This window comes from Globicephala melas, chromosome 2, assembly GCF_963455315.2.
Source record: "Globicephala melas chromosome 2, mGloMel1.2, whole genome shotgun sequence".
NCBI classification, from domain to species: domain Eukaryota; kingdom Metazoa; phylum Chordata; class Mammalia; order Artiodactyla; family Delphinidae; genus Globicephala; species Globicephala melas.
In genome coordinates this window covers 13,541,443-13,561,814 of record NC_083315.2, presented here as the reverse complement: position 1 = coordinate 13,561,814, position 20,372 = coordinate 13,541,443, and the positions used below count along the sequence as shown (strand labels likewise).

General features: G+C 37.0%; 1 protein-coding gene and 1 non-coding gene across 17 annotated transcripts in view; one reads left to right on the top strand and one right to left on the bottom strand.

Moving 5' to 3' along the window:
- MLLT10 (MLLT10 histone lysine methyltransferase DOT1L cofactor) overlaps window positions 1–20,372 on the top strand; it is a 249,193-nt gene that overhangs the window by 149,445 nt on the left and 79,376 nt on the right. For all 16 annotated transcript variants that reach the window (XR_004035214.2, XR_004035213.2, XM_060292985.2 and 13 more), the window contains 2 exons: window positions 14,661–14,913; window positions 18,192–18,761. Coding sequence is in view for 14 of the 16 variants with exons in the window: in XM_060292985.2 (XP_060148968.1) it covers window positions 14,661–14,913; window positions 18,192–18,761 (823 nt within the window). In the remaining 2 variants the exon portion in view is untranslated. The remainder of the gene's footprint in view (window positions 1–14,660; window positions 14,914–18,191; window positions 18,762–20,372) is intronic.
- On the bottom strand, window positions 16,204–16,275 carry TRNAE-UUC (transfer RNA glutamic acid (anticodon UUC)). The gene has a single exon. It is a non-coding gene; the product is annotated as a tRNA-Glu (tRNA).

The window sequence follows — 20,372 nt, the reverse complement described above, 5'->3', positions numbered from 1 at the left end:
TATCTCTTACCTCTTGCATCTCCTTCCCTCCCATTTCTCTAGGAGGTGGGTCAAAAAGGATCTTGCTGTGATTTATGTCATAGAGTGTTCTGCCTATGTTTTCCTCTAAGAGTTTGATAGTGTCTGGCCTTACATTTAGGTCTTTAATCCATTTTAAGCTTATTTTTGTGTATGGTATTAGGGAGTGACCTAATCTCATACTTTTACATGTACCTGTCCAGTTTTCTCAGCACCACTTATTGAAGAGGCTGTCCTTTCTCCACTGTACATTTCTGCCTCCTTTATCAAAGATAAGGTGACCGTATGTGGTGGGTTTATCTCTGGGCTTTCTATCGTGTTCCATTGATCTATCTCTCTGTTTTTGTGCCAGTACCATACTGTCTTGATTACTGTAGCTTTGTAGTATAGTCCGAAGTCAGGAAGCCTGATTCCTCCAGCTCCGTTTTTTGTTCTCAAGATTGCTGTGGCTATTCGGGGTGTTTTGTGTTTGCATACAAATTGTGAAATTTTTTGTCCTAGTTCTGTGAAAAATGCCATTGGTAGTTTGATAGGGATTGCATTGAATCTGTAGATTGCTTTGGGTAGTAGAGTCATTTTCACAATGTTGATTCTTCCAATCCAAGAACATGGTACATCTCTCCACCTCTTTGTATCATCTTTAATTTCTTTCATCAGTGTCTTAAAATTTTCTGCATACAGGTCTTTTGTCTCCTTAGGTAGGTTTATTCCTAGATATTTTATTCTTTTTGTTGAAATGGTAAACGGGAGTGTTTTCTTGATTTCACTTTCAGATTTTTTCATCATTAGTGTATAGGAATGCCAGAGATTTCTGTGCATTAATTTTGTATCCCACTACTTTACCAAATTCATTGATTAGCTCTAGTAGTTTTCTGGTAGCATCCTTAGGATTCTCTATGTATAGTATCATGTCATCTGCAAACAGTGACAGTTTTACTTCTTCTTTTCCGATTTGGATTCCTTTTATTTCCTTTTCTTCTCTGATTGCTGTGGCTAAAACTTCCAAAACTATGTTGAATAAGAGTGGTGAGAGTGGGCAACCTTGTCTTGTTCCTGATCTTAGTGGAAATGCTTTCAGTTTTTCACCATTGAGGATGATATTGGCTGTGGGTTTGTCATATGTGGCCTTTATTGTGTTGAGGAAAGTTCCCTCTATGCCTACTTTCTGCAGGGTTTTTATCATAAATGGGTGTTGAATTTTGTCGAAAGCTTTCTCTGCATCTATTGAGATGACCATATGGTTTTTCTCCTTCAATTTGTTAATGTGGTGTATCACATTGATTGATCTGCGTATATTGAAGAATCCTTGCATTCCTGGAATAAACCCCACTTGATCATGGTGTATGATCCTTTTAATGTGCTGTTGGATCTGTTTGCTAGTATTTTGTGGAGGATTTTTGCATCTATGTTCATCAGTGATATTGGCCTGTAGTTTTCTTTCTTTGTGACATCCTTGTCTGATTTTGGTATCAGGGTGATGGTGGCCTCGTAGAATGAGTTTGGGAGTGTTCCTCCCTCTGCTATATTTTGGAAGAGTTTGAGAAGGATAGGTGTTAGCTCTTCTCTAAGTGTTTGAAAGAATTCACCTGTGAAGCCATCTGGTCCTGGGCTTTTGTTTGTTGGAGGATTTTTCATCACAGTTTCAATTTCAGTGCTTGTGATTGGTCTGTTCATATTTTCTATTTCTTCCTGATTCAGTCTTGGCAGGTTGTGTATTTCTAAGAATTTGTCCATTTCTTCCAGGTTGTCCATTTTATTGGCCTAGAGCTTTTGTAGTAATCTCTCATGATCCTTTGTATTTCTTCAGTGTCAGTTGTTACTTCTCCTTTTTCATTTCTAATTCTGTTGATTTGAGTCTTCTCCCTTCTTTTCTTGATGAGTCTGGCTAATGGTTTATCAATTTTGTTTATCTTCTCAAAGAACCAGCTTTTAGTTTTATTGATCTTTGCTACCATTTCCTTCACTTCCTTTTCATTTATTTCTGATCTGATCTTTATGATTTCTTTCCTTCTCCTAACTTTGGGGGTTTTTTTTGTTCTTCTTTCTTTAATTGCTTTAGGTGTAAGGTTAGGTTGTTTATTTGAGATGTTTCTTGTTTCCTGAGGTAGGATTTTATTGCTATAAACTTCCCTCTTAGAACTGCTTTTGCCACATCCCATAGGTTTTGGGTCGTTGTGTTTTCATTGTCATTTGTTTCTAGGTATTTTTTGATTTCCTCTTTGATTTCTTCAGTGTTCTCCTGGTTATTTAGTAGTATATTGTTTAGCCTCCATGTGTTTTTATTTTTTACAGATTTTTTTTTCTGTAATTGATATCTAGTCTCATAGCGTTGTGGTCGGAATAGATATTTGATACGATTTCAATTTTCTTAAATTTACCAAGGGTTGATTTGTGATCCAAGATATGATCTAGCCTGCAGAATGTTCCATGAGCTCTTGAGAAGAAAGTGTATTCTGTTGTTTTTAGATGGAGTGTCCTATAAATATCAATTAAGTCCATCCTGTGTAACGTATCATTTAAAGCTTGTGTTTGTTTATTTTCATTTTGGATTATCTGTCCATTGGTGAAAGTGGGGTGTTAAACTCCCCTCTTTTTATCCTGTTACTGTCAATTTCCCCTTTTATGGCTGTTAGCATTTGCCTTATGTATTGAGGTGCTCCTATGTTGGGTGCATAAATATTTACAATTGTTACGTTTTCTTCTTGGATTGATCCCTTGATCATTATGTAGTGTCCTTCTTTTTCGCTTGTAGTAGTCTTTATTTTAGTCTATTTAGCCTGATACGAGAATCGCTACTCCAGCTTTCTTTTGATTTCCATTTGCACAGAATATCTTTTTCCACCCCCTCACTTTCAGTCTGTACGTGTCCCTAGGTCTGAAGTGGGTCTCATGTAGACAGCATATGTACAGGTCTTGTTTTTGTATCCATTCAGCCAGTCTGTGTCTTTTTGTTGGAGCATTTAATCCATTTACATTTAAGGTAGTTATGGGTATGTATGTTCCTATGACCATTTTCTTAATTGTTTGGGTTTGTTTTTGTAGGTCTTTTCCTTCTCTTGTGTTTTCTGTCTAGAGAAGTTCCTTTTGCATTTGTTGTAAAGCTGGTTTTGTGGTGCTTAATTGTCTTAGCTTTTGCTTGTCTGTAAAGGTTTTAATTTCTCCGCCACATCTGAACGAGATCTTTGCTGGGTAGAGTAATCTTGGTTGTAGATTTTTCCCTTTCATCACTTTAAATATGTCCGCCACTCCCTTCTGGCTTGCAGAGTTTCTGCTGAAAGATCAGCTGTTAACCTTATGGGGATTCCCTTGTATGTTATTTTTTTCCCTTACTGCTTTTAATGTTTTTTCTTTGTATTTATTTTTGATAGTTTGATTAATATGTGTCTTGGAATGTTTTTCCTTGGATTTATCCTGTATAGGAGTCTCTGTGCTACCTGGACTTGATTGACTGTTAGCTTTCCCATATTAGGGAAATTTTCAACTATAATCTCTTCAAATATTTTCTCAGTCTCTTTCTCTTCTTCTGGGACCCCTGTAATTAGAATGTTGGTGTGTTTAATGTTGTCCCAGAGGTGTCTCAGACTGCCCTCAATTCTGTTCATTATTTTTTCTTTGTTCGGCTCTGTGGTAGTTATTTCCACTATTTTATCTTCCAGGTCACGTATCCGTTCTTCTACCTCAGTTATTCCGCTGTTGATTCCTTCTAGAGAATTTTTAATTTCATTTATGGTGTTGTTCATCATTGTTTTTTGCTCTTTTGTTCTTCTGGGTCCTTGTTAAAGTTTTCTTGTATTTTCTCCATTCTATTTCCAAGATTGGATGATCTTTACTTTCATTACTCTTAATTCTTTTTCAGGTAGACTGCCTATTTCCTCTTCATTTCTTTGGTCTGGTGGGTTTTACCTTGCTCCTTCATCTGCTGTGTGTTTCTCTTTTGGGTCTCCTTTTCACAGGCTGCAGGTTCGTAATTCCCGTTGTTTTTGGTGTCTGCCCCCAGTGTGTAAGGTTGGTTCAGTGGGTTATGTAGGCTTCCTCGTGGAGGGGACTGGTGCCTGTGTTATGGTGGATGTGGCTGGATCTTGTCTTTGTGGTTGGCAGGACTGCATCAGGTGGTGTGTTTTGGGTTGTCTGTGACCTTATTATGATTTTAGGCAGCCTCTCTGCTAATGGGTGGGGCTATGTTCCTGTCTTGCTAGTTGTTTGGCATACGGTGTCTAGCACTGTAGCTTGCTGGTCGCTGAGTGGAGCTGGGTCTTAGCGTTGAGATGGAGGTCTCTGGGAGAGCTTTCACTGTTTGATATTATGTGGAGCCGGGAGGTCTTTGATGGAGCAATGTCCTGAACTTGGCTCTCCCACCTCAGAGGCATCGGCCTGACACCTGTCCAGATCATGAAGACCCTTTCAGCCACACGCTCAGAAGAAAAGGGAGGAAAAAAAAAGAAAGAAAAAAATAATAAAGTTATTAAAATAAAAAAATTATTAAAAATAAAAAAAATTAAAAAAAGAAAGAAGAGAGCAACCAAACCAATAAACAAATCCACCAATGATAACAAGCACTAAAAAGTATACTTAAAAAAAAAAGAAAAACAGACAGAACCCTAGGACAAATGGTAAAAGCAAAGCTATACAGACAGAATCACACAAAGAAGCATACACATACACTCTCACTAAAAGTGAAAAATGAAAAAAATATATATCTGTATATAAAAAAAAAGGAAGAGAGCAACCAAGTCAGTAAACAAATCTACCAGTGATAAGAAAGTCTGAATATTAAACTCTAAATATTAAACTAAGATAAACATAAAATCATAAAGGAATTAGATGCAGAAAGCAAAGTCCAAGTCTACAGTTGCTCCCAAAGTCCACCGCCTCCATTTGGGATGATTCTTTGTCTATTCAGGTATTCCACAGATGCAGGTACCTTAAGTTGATTGTGGAGATTTATTCAGCTGCTCCTGAGGCTGGTGGGAGAGATTTCCCTTTCTCTTCTTCGTAGCTCCCAGGGTTCAGCTTTGGACTTGGCCCCGCCTCTGCGTGTAGGTCGCCTGAGGGCATCTGTTCCCCATCCAGACAGGACAGGGTTAATGGAGCAGCTGATTAGGGGGCTCTGGCTCACTCAGGCTTGGGGGAGGGAGGGGTGCGGATGCGGGGAGAGCCTGAGGCGGCAGAGGCCAGCGTGACGTTGCACTAGCCTGAGGCGCGCCGTGCATTCTCCCGGGGAAGTTGTCCCTGGATCACGGGACCCTGGCAGTGGCGGGCTGCACAGGCTCCAGGAGGGGAGGTGTGGATAGTGACATGTGCTTGCACACAGGCTTCTTGGTGCCTGCACCAGCAGCCTTAGCATCTCACGCCCATCTCTGGTGTCCGTGCTGATAGCGGTGGCTTGCGCCCATCCCTGGAGCTTGTTTAGGCGGTGCTCTGAATCCCCTCTCCTCGCGCACCCCGAAACAATGGTCTCTTGCCTCTTAGGCAGATCCAGACTTTTCCCCGGACTCCCTCCCGTGTGCTCCCTAGTGCTCCCTCTAGCCGTGGTGCACTAATCCCCTGCAGGCTGTGTTCACGCTGCCAACCCCAGTCCTCCCGCTCCCAGCGCTCCGACCGACCGAAGCCCAAGCCTCAACTCCCAGCCCTGCCCGCCCCGGCGGGTAAGCAGACAAGCCTCTCGGGCTGGTGAGTTCCGGTCTGCACCAATCCTCTGTGTGGCAGCCTCTCCACTTTGCCCTCTGCACCCCTGTTGCTGTGTTCTCGTCTTTGGCTCTGAAGCTTCGACCCCAGCAGCCCCTGTCACCACCAGTGAAGGGCCTTCCTAGTGTGTGGAAACTTTTCCTCCTTCACAGCTCTGTCCCAGTGGTGCAGATCCCACCCCTATTCTTTTGTCTCTGTTTTTCGTTGTTTTCTTTTCCCTACCCTGGTACATGGGGCATTTCTTGCCTTTTGGGAGGTCTGAGGTCTTCTGCCAGCGTTCAGTAGGTGTTCTGTAGTTGTTGCACGTGTAGACGTATTTCTGATGTATTTGTCGGGAGGAAGGTGATCTCCACATCTTACTCCTCCGCCATCTTGCAAGTCTCTATAATTCTTTTTATACATTTTTGGGTTTGATTTGCCAATACTTTGTAGAGAATTTTTGCATCTATTTCATGAGCGATATTATTCTGTGTTTTCTTTCTTATAATGTCTTTATCTGTTTTGATATAGTATTGCTGTCCTCATAGAGAGAGTTAGGAATTATTTCTTCTGCTTCTGTTTTCTGGAAGAGGTTGTAGAGAACTGGTATAATTTTTTTCCTTAAGAATTTTGTAGAATTTAACAGTGAACCCATCTGGTCCTGGTGCTTTGTGTGTTTTGGTGGGATGCTTAATTATTAATTAAATTTCTTTAATAGATATAGGTCTGTTCAGATTGTCTGTTTCTTTTTGTGTGTAAAATTCCTTGATTATCCCTTAATATCCATGAGATCTGTAGTTAATGTTCCATCTTTCATTTCTGAACTACTGTGCCACCAGGGAAGTCCCTGCCTCATGTATTTAATGTTTTGTTTTTAGGCATATACACATGAAGGATTGTTGTGTCATCTTGTAGTCTTCATTCCTTTGTTGTTATATAATGTCACTGTTTATCCCTGTTAACTTTCCTTGCTGTGAAGTCTACTCTGTCTGAAATACAGCTATTCTTGCCTTGTTTAGATTAGTGATAGCATGTTATACCTTTTTCCATCCATTGATTTTTTTTTTAAATCATGATGTGTCTCTATATTTACTGTACCTGAGTCTTGCTTTTTGATCCACTCTGACAATTTCTGTTTTTTAATTGGCATATTTAGACCATTTGTGTTTAGGATGATTGTTGATACAGTTAGGTTAGTATCTACAAAACTTGTTACTGTTTTTTATTTGTTCTTGGTCTTTGTTCCTGTTTTTGTCTTCCACATGTTTTCTAACTTTTGTGGTTTTAACTGAGCATTTTATACGATTCCATTTTCTTTTCATTTCTTAATATATCAGTTATACTTGTTTTCCTTCATGGTTGTCCTCATGCTCGCAATATATCTTTACGGCATATCTAAGGCGTCTTTCAGTAACACTATACTGCTTCATGGTAGCACAAGTACCTTATAATAACAAAATATTCCTAATTTCTCCCTCCCATCTTTTCTGTCAATGCTGTCATTCATTTCACTTATACATGAACATACATAAGCATATGAATGCATAAAACTATATAATCAAATACATCATTGAGCAAGCTGTTAAGGTCAATTAAGAATTAAAAAAATCAAAGTTTAATTTTACCTTCACTGATTCATTCTCTAATGGTATTTTTTATGTAAATCCACGTTTCTGACCTGTTTCATTTTCCTGCTCTCCAAAGAACTTTTCACATTTCTTGCAAGGCAGTCCTACTGGCAACAAATTCCCTCAATTTTTGTTTGTCTGAGAAAGTCTTTGTCTTTCACTCTTACAGGATAATTTTGCAGTGTGCAGAATTCTAGGTTGTTTTTTTTCTCTCAACACTTTAAATATTTCACATCACTCCGTAGTTTGCATTGTTTCTGAAGAGAAGTCAGATGTAATTCTTATCTTTGCTCCTTTGTAGTTAAGGCTTTCCCCCCTTCTGGCTTCTTTGAGTGTTTTTTCTTTTATCTTTGATTTTCTGCATTTTGAATATGATATGCCTAGGTGTTGTTTTTGTTTGCTTGCTTGCTTTTTGGCATTTATCTTGCTTGGTATTCTCAGAGCTTCCTAGACCTGTCATTTGGTTTCTGACATTAATTTGGTTAAATTCTTAGTCATTATTGCTTCAGATATTGCCTCAGTTCCTTTGTTTTCCTTCTGGTATTCCCATTACACCTATGTTACACCTTTTGTAGTTGTCCTGTGGTTCTTGGATATTGTTCTCTGTTTCATAGTTTCTTTTTCTCTTTGCTTTCTATTTTTGGAAGTTTCTATTTTCATATCCTCACTCTCTGAGATGCTTTCCATAGCCATGCCCAGTCTACTAATGAGCGCATCAAAGGAATTCTTCATTTTTGTTATGGGTTTTTTTATCTCAAAGAGTCCTTTTAAATTTTTTTTTAGAATTTCTTTCTGCTTACAATATCCATCTGTTGTTGCATGCTGTCTATTTTTTACATTAAAACCCTTAGCATACTAATCATAGTTTAAAAAATTTCTGGGTTGGTAATTCCCACAGTCGTGCCATCTCTGTTTTTGGTTCTGATGTTTGTTCGTTCTCTTCACACGGTCTATTTGCCTCTTAGTGCACCTTGTAGTTTTTTGTTAAAAGATGTATATGATTTACTGGATAAAAGGAAGTGTGGTAAATAGGCCTTTAATAATGTGATGGTAAGAGGGACAGGAAGCATTCTATAGTCCTATGGTTAGTTCTCAGTCTTTTGGTGAGCCTGTGCCCCTGGACTGTAAACCTCACAAGTGAGTCTCACCCCCTACCCTGCTTTGCTGGGACAGGATACTGTTGGGGGTTGTAGTTGGGTATTTCCCTTCCTTCACATACTTGAGGCTCTGATACAACCTCAGCAGGTTATGCTCTGGTAAAATATATTCTCCTGATAACAGGCCTTATTAAGAAGAACAGAATACCTTGGCATATTAGAATAGTTCCTTTCTGCCTCCCCTGCTGGAAGCATGAGTGTATATTTTTCTTCTGGTATTCACTGTCAAGACTTGGTAGAGCTCCTGGAGGTAAAACTTGAAAAGTGTGAGGAGTTCTTTTTTTGGGGTTTTTTTTTTTTTTTTAATGAGACCTATCTCTGCCTTACCTTTATCTTTTTTAAAAAATAAATTTATATATTTTATTTATTTATTTTTGGCTGTGTTGGGTCTGTTGCTGTGCACATGTTTTCTCTAGTTGCGGTCAGCGAGGGCTACTCTTCGTTGCGGTGCGTGAGTGTCTCATTGCAGTGGCTTCTCTTGTTGTGGAGCATGGGCTCTAGGCGCGCGGGCTTCAGTAGTTGTGGCACACAGGCTCAGTAGTTGTGACTCCCAGGCTCTAGAGCTCGGGCTCAGTAGTTGCGGCGCACAGGCTTAGTTGCTCCGCAGCATGGGGGATCTTCCCTGATCAGGGCTCGAACCCATGTCCCTTGCATTGGCAGGCAGATTCTTAACCTTTGCACCAACAGGGAAGCCCCTCCTGGAGTTTTTAATCTCTCAGACTTGTCCACACTGAGCCTTCAACAATTTGTCAATTATACTTGAGGTTTTCCTACCCTGATACTGGTTGCCATAGAGATTTCTGTTTGGGTACGCTCCGATTCTCTGTATCTGTCTGTCTGTCTCTCTAATTTTGGTGGCAGTGGTTTGCTCTGTGACCTCGCTTCTCTGATGGATCTAAGAAGAGTTATTGACTTTTCAGTTTGTTAGGCTTTTTACTTGTTAGGATGGAATGAAGACTTCAAAGTTCCTTATTACATGCTGACCAGAAAGTGCTAATATGGACATTTAATGCTAAAAACTTTGTTCTAAGCTCCACTTGCAAATTATATGTTGTATTTTCATTTTTACTTAGTTGAACAAATACCTTAAGGTTTCTTTTTGATTTCTTCTTTGACCATAGGTTACTTAGAAGCATTTTATTTACTTTTGAAATATTTAGGGGTTTTTCACGTATCTTCTTGTTGATTTCTCATTTAATGTCTTTGTGTTATAATTTATTTTAAATTTTTTTGAGATTTTCTTAATGACACAGAACATGGATTATTTTGTTTTTCTGTGTGCTTTTCAAAAGGATGTGTATTCATTCTGCTCTTATTGTACGAAGTTTTTCTATAAATATCAGTTAGGTCAAGTTGACTTATATTGTTTAAGTTTCTTTATATCCTCATTTTTTTTGGTCTATTTGTTCAGTCAGTTATTGAGAAAAAGAATGAACCTCTCTTACTATAACTCTACATTTTGCTGTTTCTTTGTTTTCTCTATTCAGTTTTCGCTTCATTTATTTTGAAGGTCTCATAATTTGCAGAAACATTTAGGATTTTTATATCCTCTTGATTAATAGACCTCTTTATCCTGGTAATATTTCTTGTTCTGAAGTGTACTTTGTCTGATATTAATGTTGTGAATTCAGCTTTCTTTGGATTAGTGTTAGATTGATATGTGTTCCCCATACTTTTAATATCTTTCTGTATTTATGTTTTAAATGGGTGTCTTGTAGACAACATAAAGTCTTGAGTTTCTTTTTTCACTGTTACAATCTCTGTCTTTCAGTGGGGATGTTTAGGTAATTTACATATAATGTGATTATTGATATGGTTGTATTTAAATCTATCCTTTGTTAGTCCTTTTTAATTTGCCCATTATTTCTCATCTTCCTATTTTCTTTTTTTTCTCATTGAATATTTTGTATGATTGCATTTTGGCTGATTAGTAATAATTGTATTTTTTTATTAGTTGCTTTAGGGTTTATATATCTTTAGCTTGTCACAGTCTGCCTTCAAGTGATATTATACCATTTCACATATTATATAAGAACCTTACAACTGTGTACTTCCATTGCTACCCTTTTGGCTTTGGGCCTATTTTTGTCATGTTTTAAAGTTTTTACATATTTTATAAACCTCACAATTCATTGTTATTATTTTTGCTCTAGATCATCAGTTACCTTATAAAGAGACTTAAATAATTAAAAAATCTTCTGTATTTATCCATGTAATTACTGTTTCTAGTGCTCTTAATTACTTTGTGTACATCCACATTTCCTTTGTTGTTTTCCTCCTGCCTGAAAGACAACCTTTAGCATTTACTATAGTGTTAACCGCTGGTGATTAGTTCTTTCAGCTTTTTTATCTGAAAAACAATTATTTTGCCTGTGTTTTTGAAAGGTATTTTAGCTCGGTATAGAATTCTAGGTTAATGATAGTTTGTTTCTTTTAGTACATTGAAGATTTTACTCTTCTCTTTTCTAGCTAGCATCTTTTTCATGAGAAATCTGTTTTCATCCTTATTTCTTAGCACATAGGCATATTTAACCGCCCCCCCAGCTGCTTTTATCATTTTCTGTTTATTGTTGGTTTTTAGCGAGAAGCCATATGATTATGATGTGCATTCATGGCATTTTCTTTATGTTTCTTATACTTGGGGTTAGTTGATCTGTAGGTTTATAGTTTTCATCAAATTTCATAGTTTTTCTATTATTTCTTTATTTTTTTTCTTTTTTCCCCCTGCTATTATTATTTTTAAGTCCCTTCCCCCTGCTTTTTTTTGGGTACTGCAATAGCATGTACATTAGGTTTCTTAATGTTGTCCCACAGCTTACTGGCACCCCTCCCCCCTTAAAAAGTTTTCATTCTTTTTGTGCTTCATGTTTGATAGTTTCTGTGCTGTATTCTAAGAATTGGGCTAGTGAAAAATGTGACTTTTATGGGAGACTTGAATAGTATATAATTAAAAAAAAATTTTTAACAAGCATTATTCTGTTTCACCATGTTGGTGAAAGGCAAAGCTATTGGTTGTTTTCCTTCCCTCTGCCTCCTTCTTCCAAACATGGATTACAGAGCCTTGTAGAATAAAACCTAAGGCAACCATACCTTTAAAATATAATAACTGCTATTTCTTTGGTTACCTCTGATAGCCTTTGATTAATTATGAGTCTAAAAATTTCTATTTGAAGTTAGAAATATTTTTTTGTTCCTAATTAATGCTATTTAGTAGGTATATAGGGTTTGCATCTCATCTGAGGACTAATAATTTTAGTTGGCCATGAAAGAAAAATCAGACACATTGTAGATGTCTATTTTGAAAGATTCATTAAGTTGCCTGTAAATCACAAAGTGTTTATGCACTTCTCTAAAGACTATCAATATAGCCAGATATCCAATTTTCTCTCTAGTGGAAAATAAAAAAAAGGAAGGCTATATTTTACTTAGTTGAGTACCAATTGATGTAGTTAGTTTGTATTTTATGATCAATTTACATGAATATGTATTTTTAAGCACTATAGTGGCTCTCAGAGCAATGACATGCTAATGCTATGAGAGTTACTTAGGTTGTGAAACTGACTGAGGAAACAGGTTTGTGATGTTGGGGGCATGTATAAAATTTTTTTTAACCGTTAGAATCTTCAGCTAAAGTTATTTTTGTTATTTTTTTTTTTCCTTACTAAGAAACCTGTGGTATCTTTTTAAAAAAATTTATGTATATTTTATTTATTTACTTACGGCTGCGTTGGGTCTTTGTTGCTGCACGCGGGCTTTCTCTAGTTGCAGTGAGTGAGGGCTACTCTTCGCTGTGATGTGTGAGCTTCTCATTGTGGTGGCTTCTCTTGTTGTGGAGCATGAGCTCTAGGCAGGCGAGCTTCAGTAGTTGTGGCGTGCGGGCTCTAGAGCGCAGGCTCAGTAGTTGTGGTACACAGGCTTAGTTGCTCTGTGGAATGTGGGATCTTCCGGGACCAGGGCTTGAACCCGTGTCCTCTGCATTGGCAGATGGATTCTTAACCACTTGTGCCACCAGGGAAGTCCCTGTAGTACTTTTTTTTTTTTTTTTAAACTTACAAGGTGTTGAGGTTTGTAAAAAATAAAATGTTATGGTTTTATTTAATATGACTTTGGTCACTGAAATTTGTGTAATTTTCATTAAATGCTTTCTTTGTAATACCTTCTCTTCCAAATATCATGTTTTCATTGGATTTATGGACATATTTATACTTCAGGGGTAAGCCAGTATATTCTACTAAATGACTGGGAAAATTGACCAACCCTAATTTAGGTTGTTACGTGGAAACAGCATATTTCTGTTGTTGGTATTCTACCCAGTTTTCTCTCCTTTTCCTTATTTGACACATAGAGGACTTGAATGAAGAACACCATTGTGGTTTTTTTAGATGACTTTTAAACTTTACTAGGGTCAAATGAGTGGGTTGGAAAATCTCAGGATCAACTTAAAATATTGGAAAAGTGAAGTGTCAGGTGATTTTGAAAGTGACCTGTCTGGCTGGGAAAGGTAGTCATCCATGAAGTTTAATCAGCTTAAATATGATTGTTTTGTTAAATGGGAGTGTGTTTCCTCCTGAAATTTAGTTTGAAAACCTTTTTCTTATTTGTGGATTATAGTTTATTACAATAGTGATTAGTTTTTTATGAGATCATAATGTCTCTTGTACTTGATGGTGAAAATCTGTTCTTGGCAGTGAGATGCTGTGGGGTGCAGCAGCAACACTGGGCAAGTAGCAGAAGAGTAGTAGTAAAGATTTGGTTTTCAAAACAGTTGAAGTTTCCTCTTACTCCTTTTTTCTGAACACTGATTTGCTAACAAACCTGATTTTTATTGTCACTTTTTCATTTTTAAAATTTTTCTGATGTTTTGTACTGAGTGGTTGTTAATATGTGGCAGATTTCAGTTTTGCATATTTTCAGATTTTTCACTTATGTTACATTGGAGATATCAGATAGAAGTATTAGAAAATTATTTATTTATTCAACAGAAATTTAGGGCTAGTTATAGTTCAGACACCAGTTTAACAATGGCAACAAAAATCCCTGACCCTTTGGACCATATAAATCTTTTTTTAAAAATTAATCAATTAATTTATTTTTGGGTGTGTTGGGTCTTTGTTTCTGTGGGAGGGCTTTCTCTAGTTGCAGTGAGTGAGGGCTACTCTTCATTGTGGTGCATGGGCCTCTCACTGTCGCGGTCTCTCTTGCTGTGGAGCACAGGCTCCAGACACGCAGGCTCAGTAGTTGTGGCTCACGGGCCTAGTTGCTCCGCGGCATGTGGGATCTTCCCAGACCAGGGCTTGAACCCGTGTCCCCTGCATTCGCAGGCAGATTCTCAACCACTGCGCCACCAGGGAAGCCCCCATATAAATCTTTAATTTCAAAGCATGTTGATTAATTTACATCTGGCATCACACTTTAATAGTCATTTAATTTGTCATTATTTGCATGCACCTTATATTAAAATGATTAAAAACTGGAAACTGTTTAAGTTTGTCTTTATCTTGCTTTGTTTCCCTACCATAACTAATTATAGGGGGTGATTGTGAATCAATTTTATGGTATAATTGTACTTTTAATTTTTTTAGAAATCTTAACTGCAAAATGTAACTGTTTCCTCAACTTAATACTGGGAAGAAATCTTTTCTGTTTCAAGGTTTTAAATATTTCTCTTTTGAAAAGCAACCTTCATCTGAATTTAAAAAATTCTTGCTCTGACCTATGCTAGATCTGTATAATATCAAGGATATAGTCCAGTAGTGAAATTGTAGTACCTTACTTCTCTCTAGTTGTTGCCTTTCAGTGATGAACACTAAAGCTGATTTTAATTTCATGTCTAAGAAGTAGATTGTTCTTGTTGAAAATTATGTTGCTTGAGAAACAAGTATCTTCTGTATTACTTACTGTGTGTCACTTAATAAAAACAACTAATATGTACTTTTACTAATCGCTGCAATTTGATGCTCAGTCATATTATAAATTATCTACATTTTTAAAAGAAATATTTGTACCAGACTCTAAATTGTTCTTACATGATTTTCTTAGGCAGAGTGACATGTTTTTATAACTGAAACTTTCATATGTTTATCTTTCAAGTCCAATAATTATTTATTATTAATGTGCCATCTTTTTTTCCCCCTGTAGCCAAATTGTAATCAGTTCTTTTTCCTTTTACTTCCTTTCTCAATCAAAATGTTAGACTTATACAAGCACTAGCAGCAACTCTATATCTGGATCATTGAAGCGCTTGGAAGATACTGCAGCACGATTTACAAATGCAAATTTCCAGGAAGTCTCTGCGCACACTACTAGTGCAAAAGATGTTTCAGAGGCTAGAGGGTCAGAGGGCAAAGGGAAGAAATCTTCAGCTCACAGCTCAGGTCAAAGGGGAAGAAAGCCTGGTGGAAGAAATCCAGGAACGACTGTATCAGCAGCTAGTCCTTTCCAGCAAGGTATTAATTATGATATTTTAGTTGAAATACTTGTTCTTGTGATGATCAATAGTAGTTAAGTTTTATAAAAGAATTTACCTTTTACTTATAACTATTGGATAATTAGAGATTATTTTATGATTAGTTGCTATAGTAAGATTACTTTAAAGACTAGTATTCCTTCTTCAAATGTTTCTGGGAACTTTGCTTTCTTTTTGTGTTATGACCTGTGCTGCTAAAGTTGAACTGTAATTTTTTTTAATGTTTAAATAGATGTGGAATAAAGTTTAAGTCTGAGGAGAAAAACAATAAAAGCTGGAGTTTTCCTTTCCTTTCTGCTCAACAGAAAAGTCATTCTAATTTATAAATTGTTTTTATTTGTCTTTTCCCGTTGAACACTAAAACGGTTAAGGTATACATTTTCAATAAGTGAATAAGTACTCAGTAATTTTTAGGGGAGCTAAATAGTTCTCGGTAAATAATACTTGCTGATTATTAATGCATTTATTATAAAGCTTGAAGATGAAAGTAGAATTCTGCTCAGCCTACATATCTTTTGGTAATTATGGCTGCTGTATGTACAGGATGCCCAGCTAGTTTTGAGTTTTAGTTAAACAACAAATTATTTTTTTCAGTGTGTGTCCCATGCATTTATTTGGGACATACTTATACTGAAAAATAATTTGTTGTTTAACTGATATTCAGAATTAACTAGGCATTTTGTGTTTTATATGACAAGTCTGTTTTATGGAGAACAAAATAACTCAGCTAAACCTTAGAATACATTAGCCCAATGTTCTAGGTTTTTATTTTGAAATAAATATGTTGAGAAATGTAAGTGCTAAAACTGTTCGAGACAAATACATTTAGTAAAATAAAGGCCTCCTCTCCCTCGCCCCCACCCCAGCCCTTTGTCCCCTAGGAGTAAATGAGGGAAAAAGTTGTCCTTTTCTTTACCCTGTTAAAGCTTTTGCTGACAATAAAAATTATGCCCATAATCTACCAGGACATAATTTGAATATGTAGAGAGATGCTGTCTGCTGACCTCTTCATTAAAAAGTATATTCATATATTTTTAAACTAAGTTATTTTGTGCTTCAAGATTTTCAAGTCCTAGATTTTTTTTTCTTTTTGCCTCATATAACAAAAAGTTAGACAAGTAGAAAAGAAATGAAATGCTAAATTTGCTGTTTTATGTTTAATAAATTTACTGTATATTATTTTTATGATACTTTGGAAAACAAATAGTAAAACTGTAGTTTTTGGTTTTTTTGTTTGTTTGTTTTTGCCACCTGGGTTTCGGGATCTTAGTTCCCTGACCAGGGATCAAACCTGGGCCACGGCAGTGAAAGTGCCAAGTCCTAACCACTGGACCACCAGGGAATTCCTGTAAAACTAAGTTTTAATGTAACTTCATTCACGTTTTGAATGTGATTAGCAGAATTCAGTCATCTCTTCTCTATAACTAAGACCTTATTTTGTACTTGTAAAATTGCATTGAGTTTTTAATGTTATCTTTGAAGTACTAATTCATTTAGAAAAGCGAGCTCTCATTTTCTTAAATTTCACAATATTGGAGAGTCTTTCCCTGCTTCTGTTAAGATATGGTAGAGAACGTGTTATGTTTTTATATCTGAAGTAATATCCTGAAAAGTTTTAAAAGTTGAAATTTAAAGGTAGGGCATTTAAGGTAATTTTTTTTTTAAAATTGCAGGTAGTATGTGAATTTTAGAAAATACACATTTAAAATACTGTGTATACTAAGTGTTTTAAAGTATTTGCTATGCTGTCGTGAGCTTTTAACACCAGCTGTAAAAACAAAAATGTGCAGAAAAAAAAACAGATGGTGACAGATCAGAATGGATAATAAAGAACTTCTTTATAGCTGTTAATTAAGTGGCAAATTGCAGTTATCCTTAAATGATTGATGTAATGTAAATGGCTTCTTAATATGTATATATTTTTTTACACAGAAATGGCCTGCAAATGGTCACATCGGTACAAGTAATTTTGTAGATTAATAAGGCAGATATTCTCTTGAAGGAGTTAAATTTTAGAACTATTAATTTTTTTTAATGAGCCATTTTAGAAGAGCTTAAAATTTAAAAACCAAAACCTTGAGACTTTAGTTAAAAAAATTATTTCTTATGTGTAGGGAAAAAATATCTTTGTAAATATTTAGGCAGATTTATGTGTGATTACTTACGAATGTTCTCTACAGTAAAATTTAACACTTAGCTTGGAATTTCCTTTCCACTGCCAACAGAACACTTTATTTTGAGCTTTCGTTTCTTGAAGACATTAGGTAAAACATGACATAGTTTAGTTTTATGAAACACAATAGATGTTGGTCAAAACTGAGTCTAAACACTTGTTACTTCATTTGGCAAGCGTGGCGAGAGTGTTTGATGAAGTGGGATGGTGGATCGAATTTGTTTCAGCCCAGCCATTAGTTTTAACCTGGTAAATAAGAACCTTGAGGTTTTTATATCTCATAATGGCACGGTGGGCTTATTAATATTCTTTAAAGAGTGGGGAAAAAATAAGCAGTTGTGAGAGATTCATGAAAGGTGCCCCTCCTATGATTTTACTTTCATAAAAGCAATAGCAGAATATAAGTGGCTGGTTTCTTTTCTTTATGCATCTCCGTGGGAGGTGGACTGGGAGAATGTGAGTTATATAGATTAGGTTCCATATGATGATGATTATATCAAATCCGTGTTTTGGTGGGGTAGATATAACTGAAAGATAACATTTGCCAACATTATCTTGAAGTTAAAACTCAGAACTTACGACCTGAGCAACATCTTTTGGATCTTATTGTATGTTGGGAACATTTATAATCATACCTTCAATAATTGCAAGAAAGGAAGTTCCCAAAGCCATGCAGAGTTCAATCATAGTCATTTCAGAGTCTCCTTGAGACTTCGCTTTTCTTTGGTCCTTCCTCAAGCATACACAAGGCATTTGGGGGAGAGTAGAGGAATGCTGCCATGGTAAAAGGTAGGTTAAATAAAGCACATCTTATATCTTGGTAATTGTACAAGTAATAGCGTATAATTCAAGAGTTAATATTCAGTTTAATAACTATAAAAAGTATTTTTAAAACAATTTTATAGATAAACTTGATTTCAGTAATAATCCTTAAAAAATCTAGCTTTGTTACATACTGATGTCCTAAGTTTTATAATTTTTTTCATCCTCTCTTTTTGATGATTGTGTCATTTCTACTGCTCATGGGAACTTTTGCATCCAATTTTTTCTTTTCCTACCCCATTTTTTTTTTTCCCCCACTACAGGCAGTTTTTCAGGAACTCCAGGCAGTGTAAAATCATCTTCGGGAAGTTCAGTACAGTCTCCCCAGGATTTCTTGAGCTTTACAGACTCAGATCTGCGTAATGACAGTTACACTCACTCCCAACAGTCATCATCAACCAAAGATGTACATAAAGGAGAGTCTGGAAGCCAGGAAGGGGGGGTAAATAGTTTTAGTTCCATAATTGGTCTCCCTTCAACCTCAGCTGTTATTCCGCAGCCTAAAAACTTTGAAAATTCACCTGGAGATTTGGGTAATTCCAGCCTTCCTACAGCAGGATATAAGCGGGCTCAAACTTCTGGCATAGAAGAAGAAACTGTAAAGGAAAAGAAAAGAAAAGGAAATAAACAAAGTAAGCATGGGCCTGGTAGACCCAAAGGAAACAAAAGTCAAGAGAATGTTTCTCATCTCTCAGTTTCTTCTGCTTCACCAACGTCATCTGTAGCGTCAGCTGCAGGAAGTGTAACCAGCTCTAGTCTCCAGAAATCCCCCACGCCGCTCAGGAATGGGAGTGTGCAGAGTCTTAGTGTGGGCTCCTCTCCACTTGGTTCAGGTAGGCTTGGCCCCTTGTTTTCTCCCTCCCTCCCTCTCTCCCTCCCTCCCTCTCACCCACCCACCCACCGCCACTGCCACTGCCACTGCCACCACCACCAAGCAAATTTATTTAATTTTATTTTTTTAAAATTTTATTTATTTTTGGCTGCATTGGGTCTGTTGCTGCGCACGGGCTTTCTCTAGTTTTGGCGAGCTGGGGCTACTCTTCGTTGCAGTGTGCAGGCTTCTTGTTGCAGTGGCTTCTCTTGTTGCGGAGCACGGGCTCTAGGCACGTGGGCTTCAACGGGGTTAGTTGCTCCACGGCATGTGGGATCTTCCTGGACCAGGGCTCGAGCCTGTGTCCCCTGCATTGGCAGGTGGATTCCTAACCACTGTACCACCAGGGAAGTCCCCACAAATTCATTTTAAACTATCATTATGATAATACTGTGAGTTGCTAAGTGACGTTTAATTATCTTAATGAAAAGTGTTACGATCTTAGGAGGACAGTTTGGTCTTTGGAAAAGACATTTGGCACTAATCCAGTTTTACTTAATATAGGCTAAATAGTTAAAAGATAAATTCTTAAAAGATTTTCCTAGCTGTTATTGATTTAGGGAAATTTTGTGTGTGGGAAATCATGTTTTTTACTGATCACTGATTACTTTGTGAGGGCAGTGTCTGTGGTACATCTGTGGCAGAAAAATATGAATTTGTATCCCTTTTACCTCACCAGTAGGTAGACAGAAATTTAGGGAGAAATTCCCATAAATATTATTTCACCAAAATAAATGACTTAAATTTAGACTTGTCAAGTTTTTTTTTTTTTTTTTTTTGTGGTACGCGGGCCTCTCACTGTTGTGGCCTCTCCCGTTGCGGAGCACAGGCTCCGGACGCGCAGGCTCAGCGGCCATGGCTCACGGGCCCAGCCGCTCCGCGGCATGTGGGATCTTCCAGACCGGGGCACGAACCCGCGTCCCCTGCATCGGCAGGCAGACTCTCAACCACTGTGCCACCAGGGAAGCCCTAGGATTTTTTTTTTTTTCTTAAACTTGAGTTTTAAAATCACTCTGAAGAGTGTATGTATCTTGTTAAAGCCATACTTAGGAAATAAGATTAGTTGTTGAAAACTATTTGAGGTAATATATTATTTAATCTTACACATTTTAATAAAAGTTTTATGACTAGATCAGAGCACTCTCTCACTGATAAGCTTAGTACTAAAAAGTCTATGCTTATCTAGAAGAAGCTGGCTAAATGCCATGAGTATTTAGGAATTACGCCTTCTTACCATAAGTTAAGAATTGCTAACTGCTGTTGAAACTTAGCATGTGCTGCACACTGTCTTAAGCACTTGACAAGCATCAAGTATTATCGCTCATTATATAGAAGAGGAAACAGAGACAGAATTCTCACAGCTCTAAGTGGTGGAGCTATGCATTTTCCTTGATTCCAGAGACACTTAATTATAAAATTCAAGGGATGTTTGCTGATGAGGGTGTAAAACCTTGCTAGTATACTGTCAGTCATGCTTTAAGCAATGGGATCAACAAGAGAGTTTGAGCCAATAATTTAACTTGCAACAATAGTACCTCCTACTAGTATCAAAATGTTAATTTTTCCTTTGGCC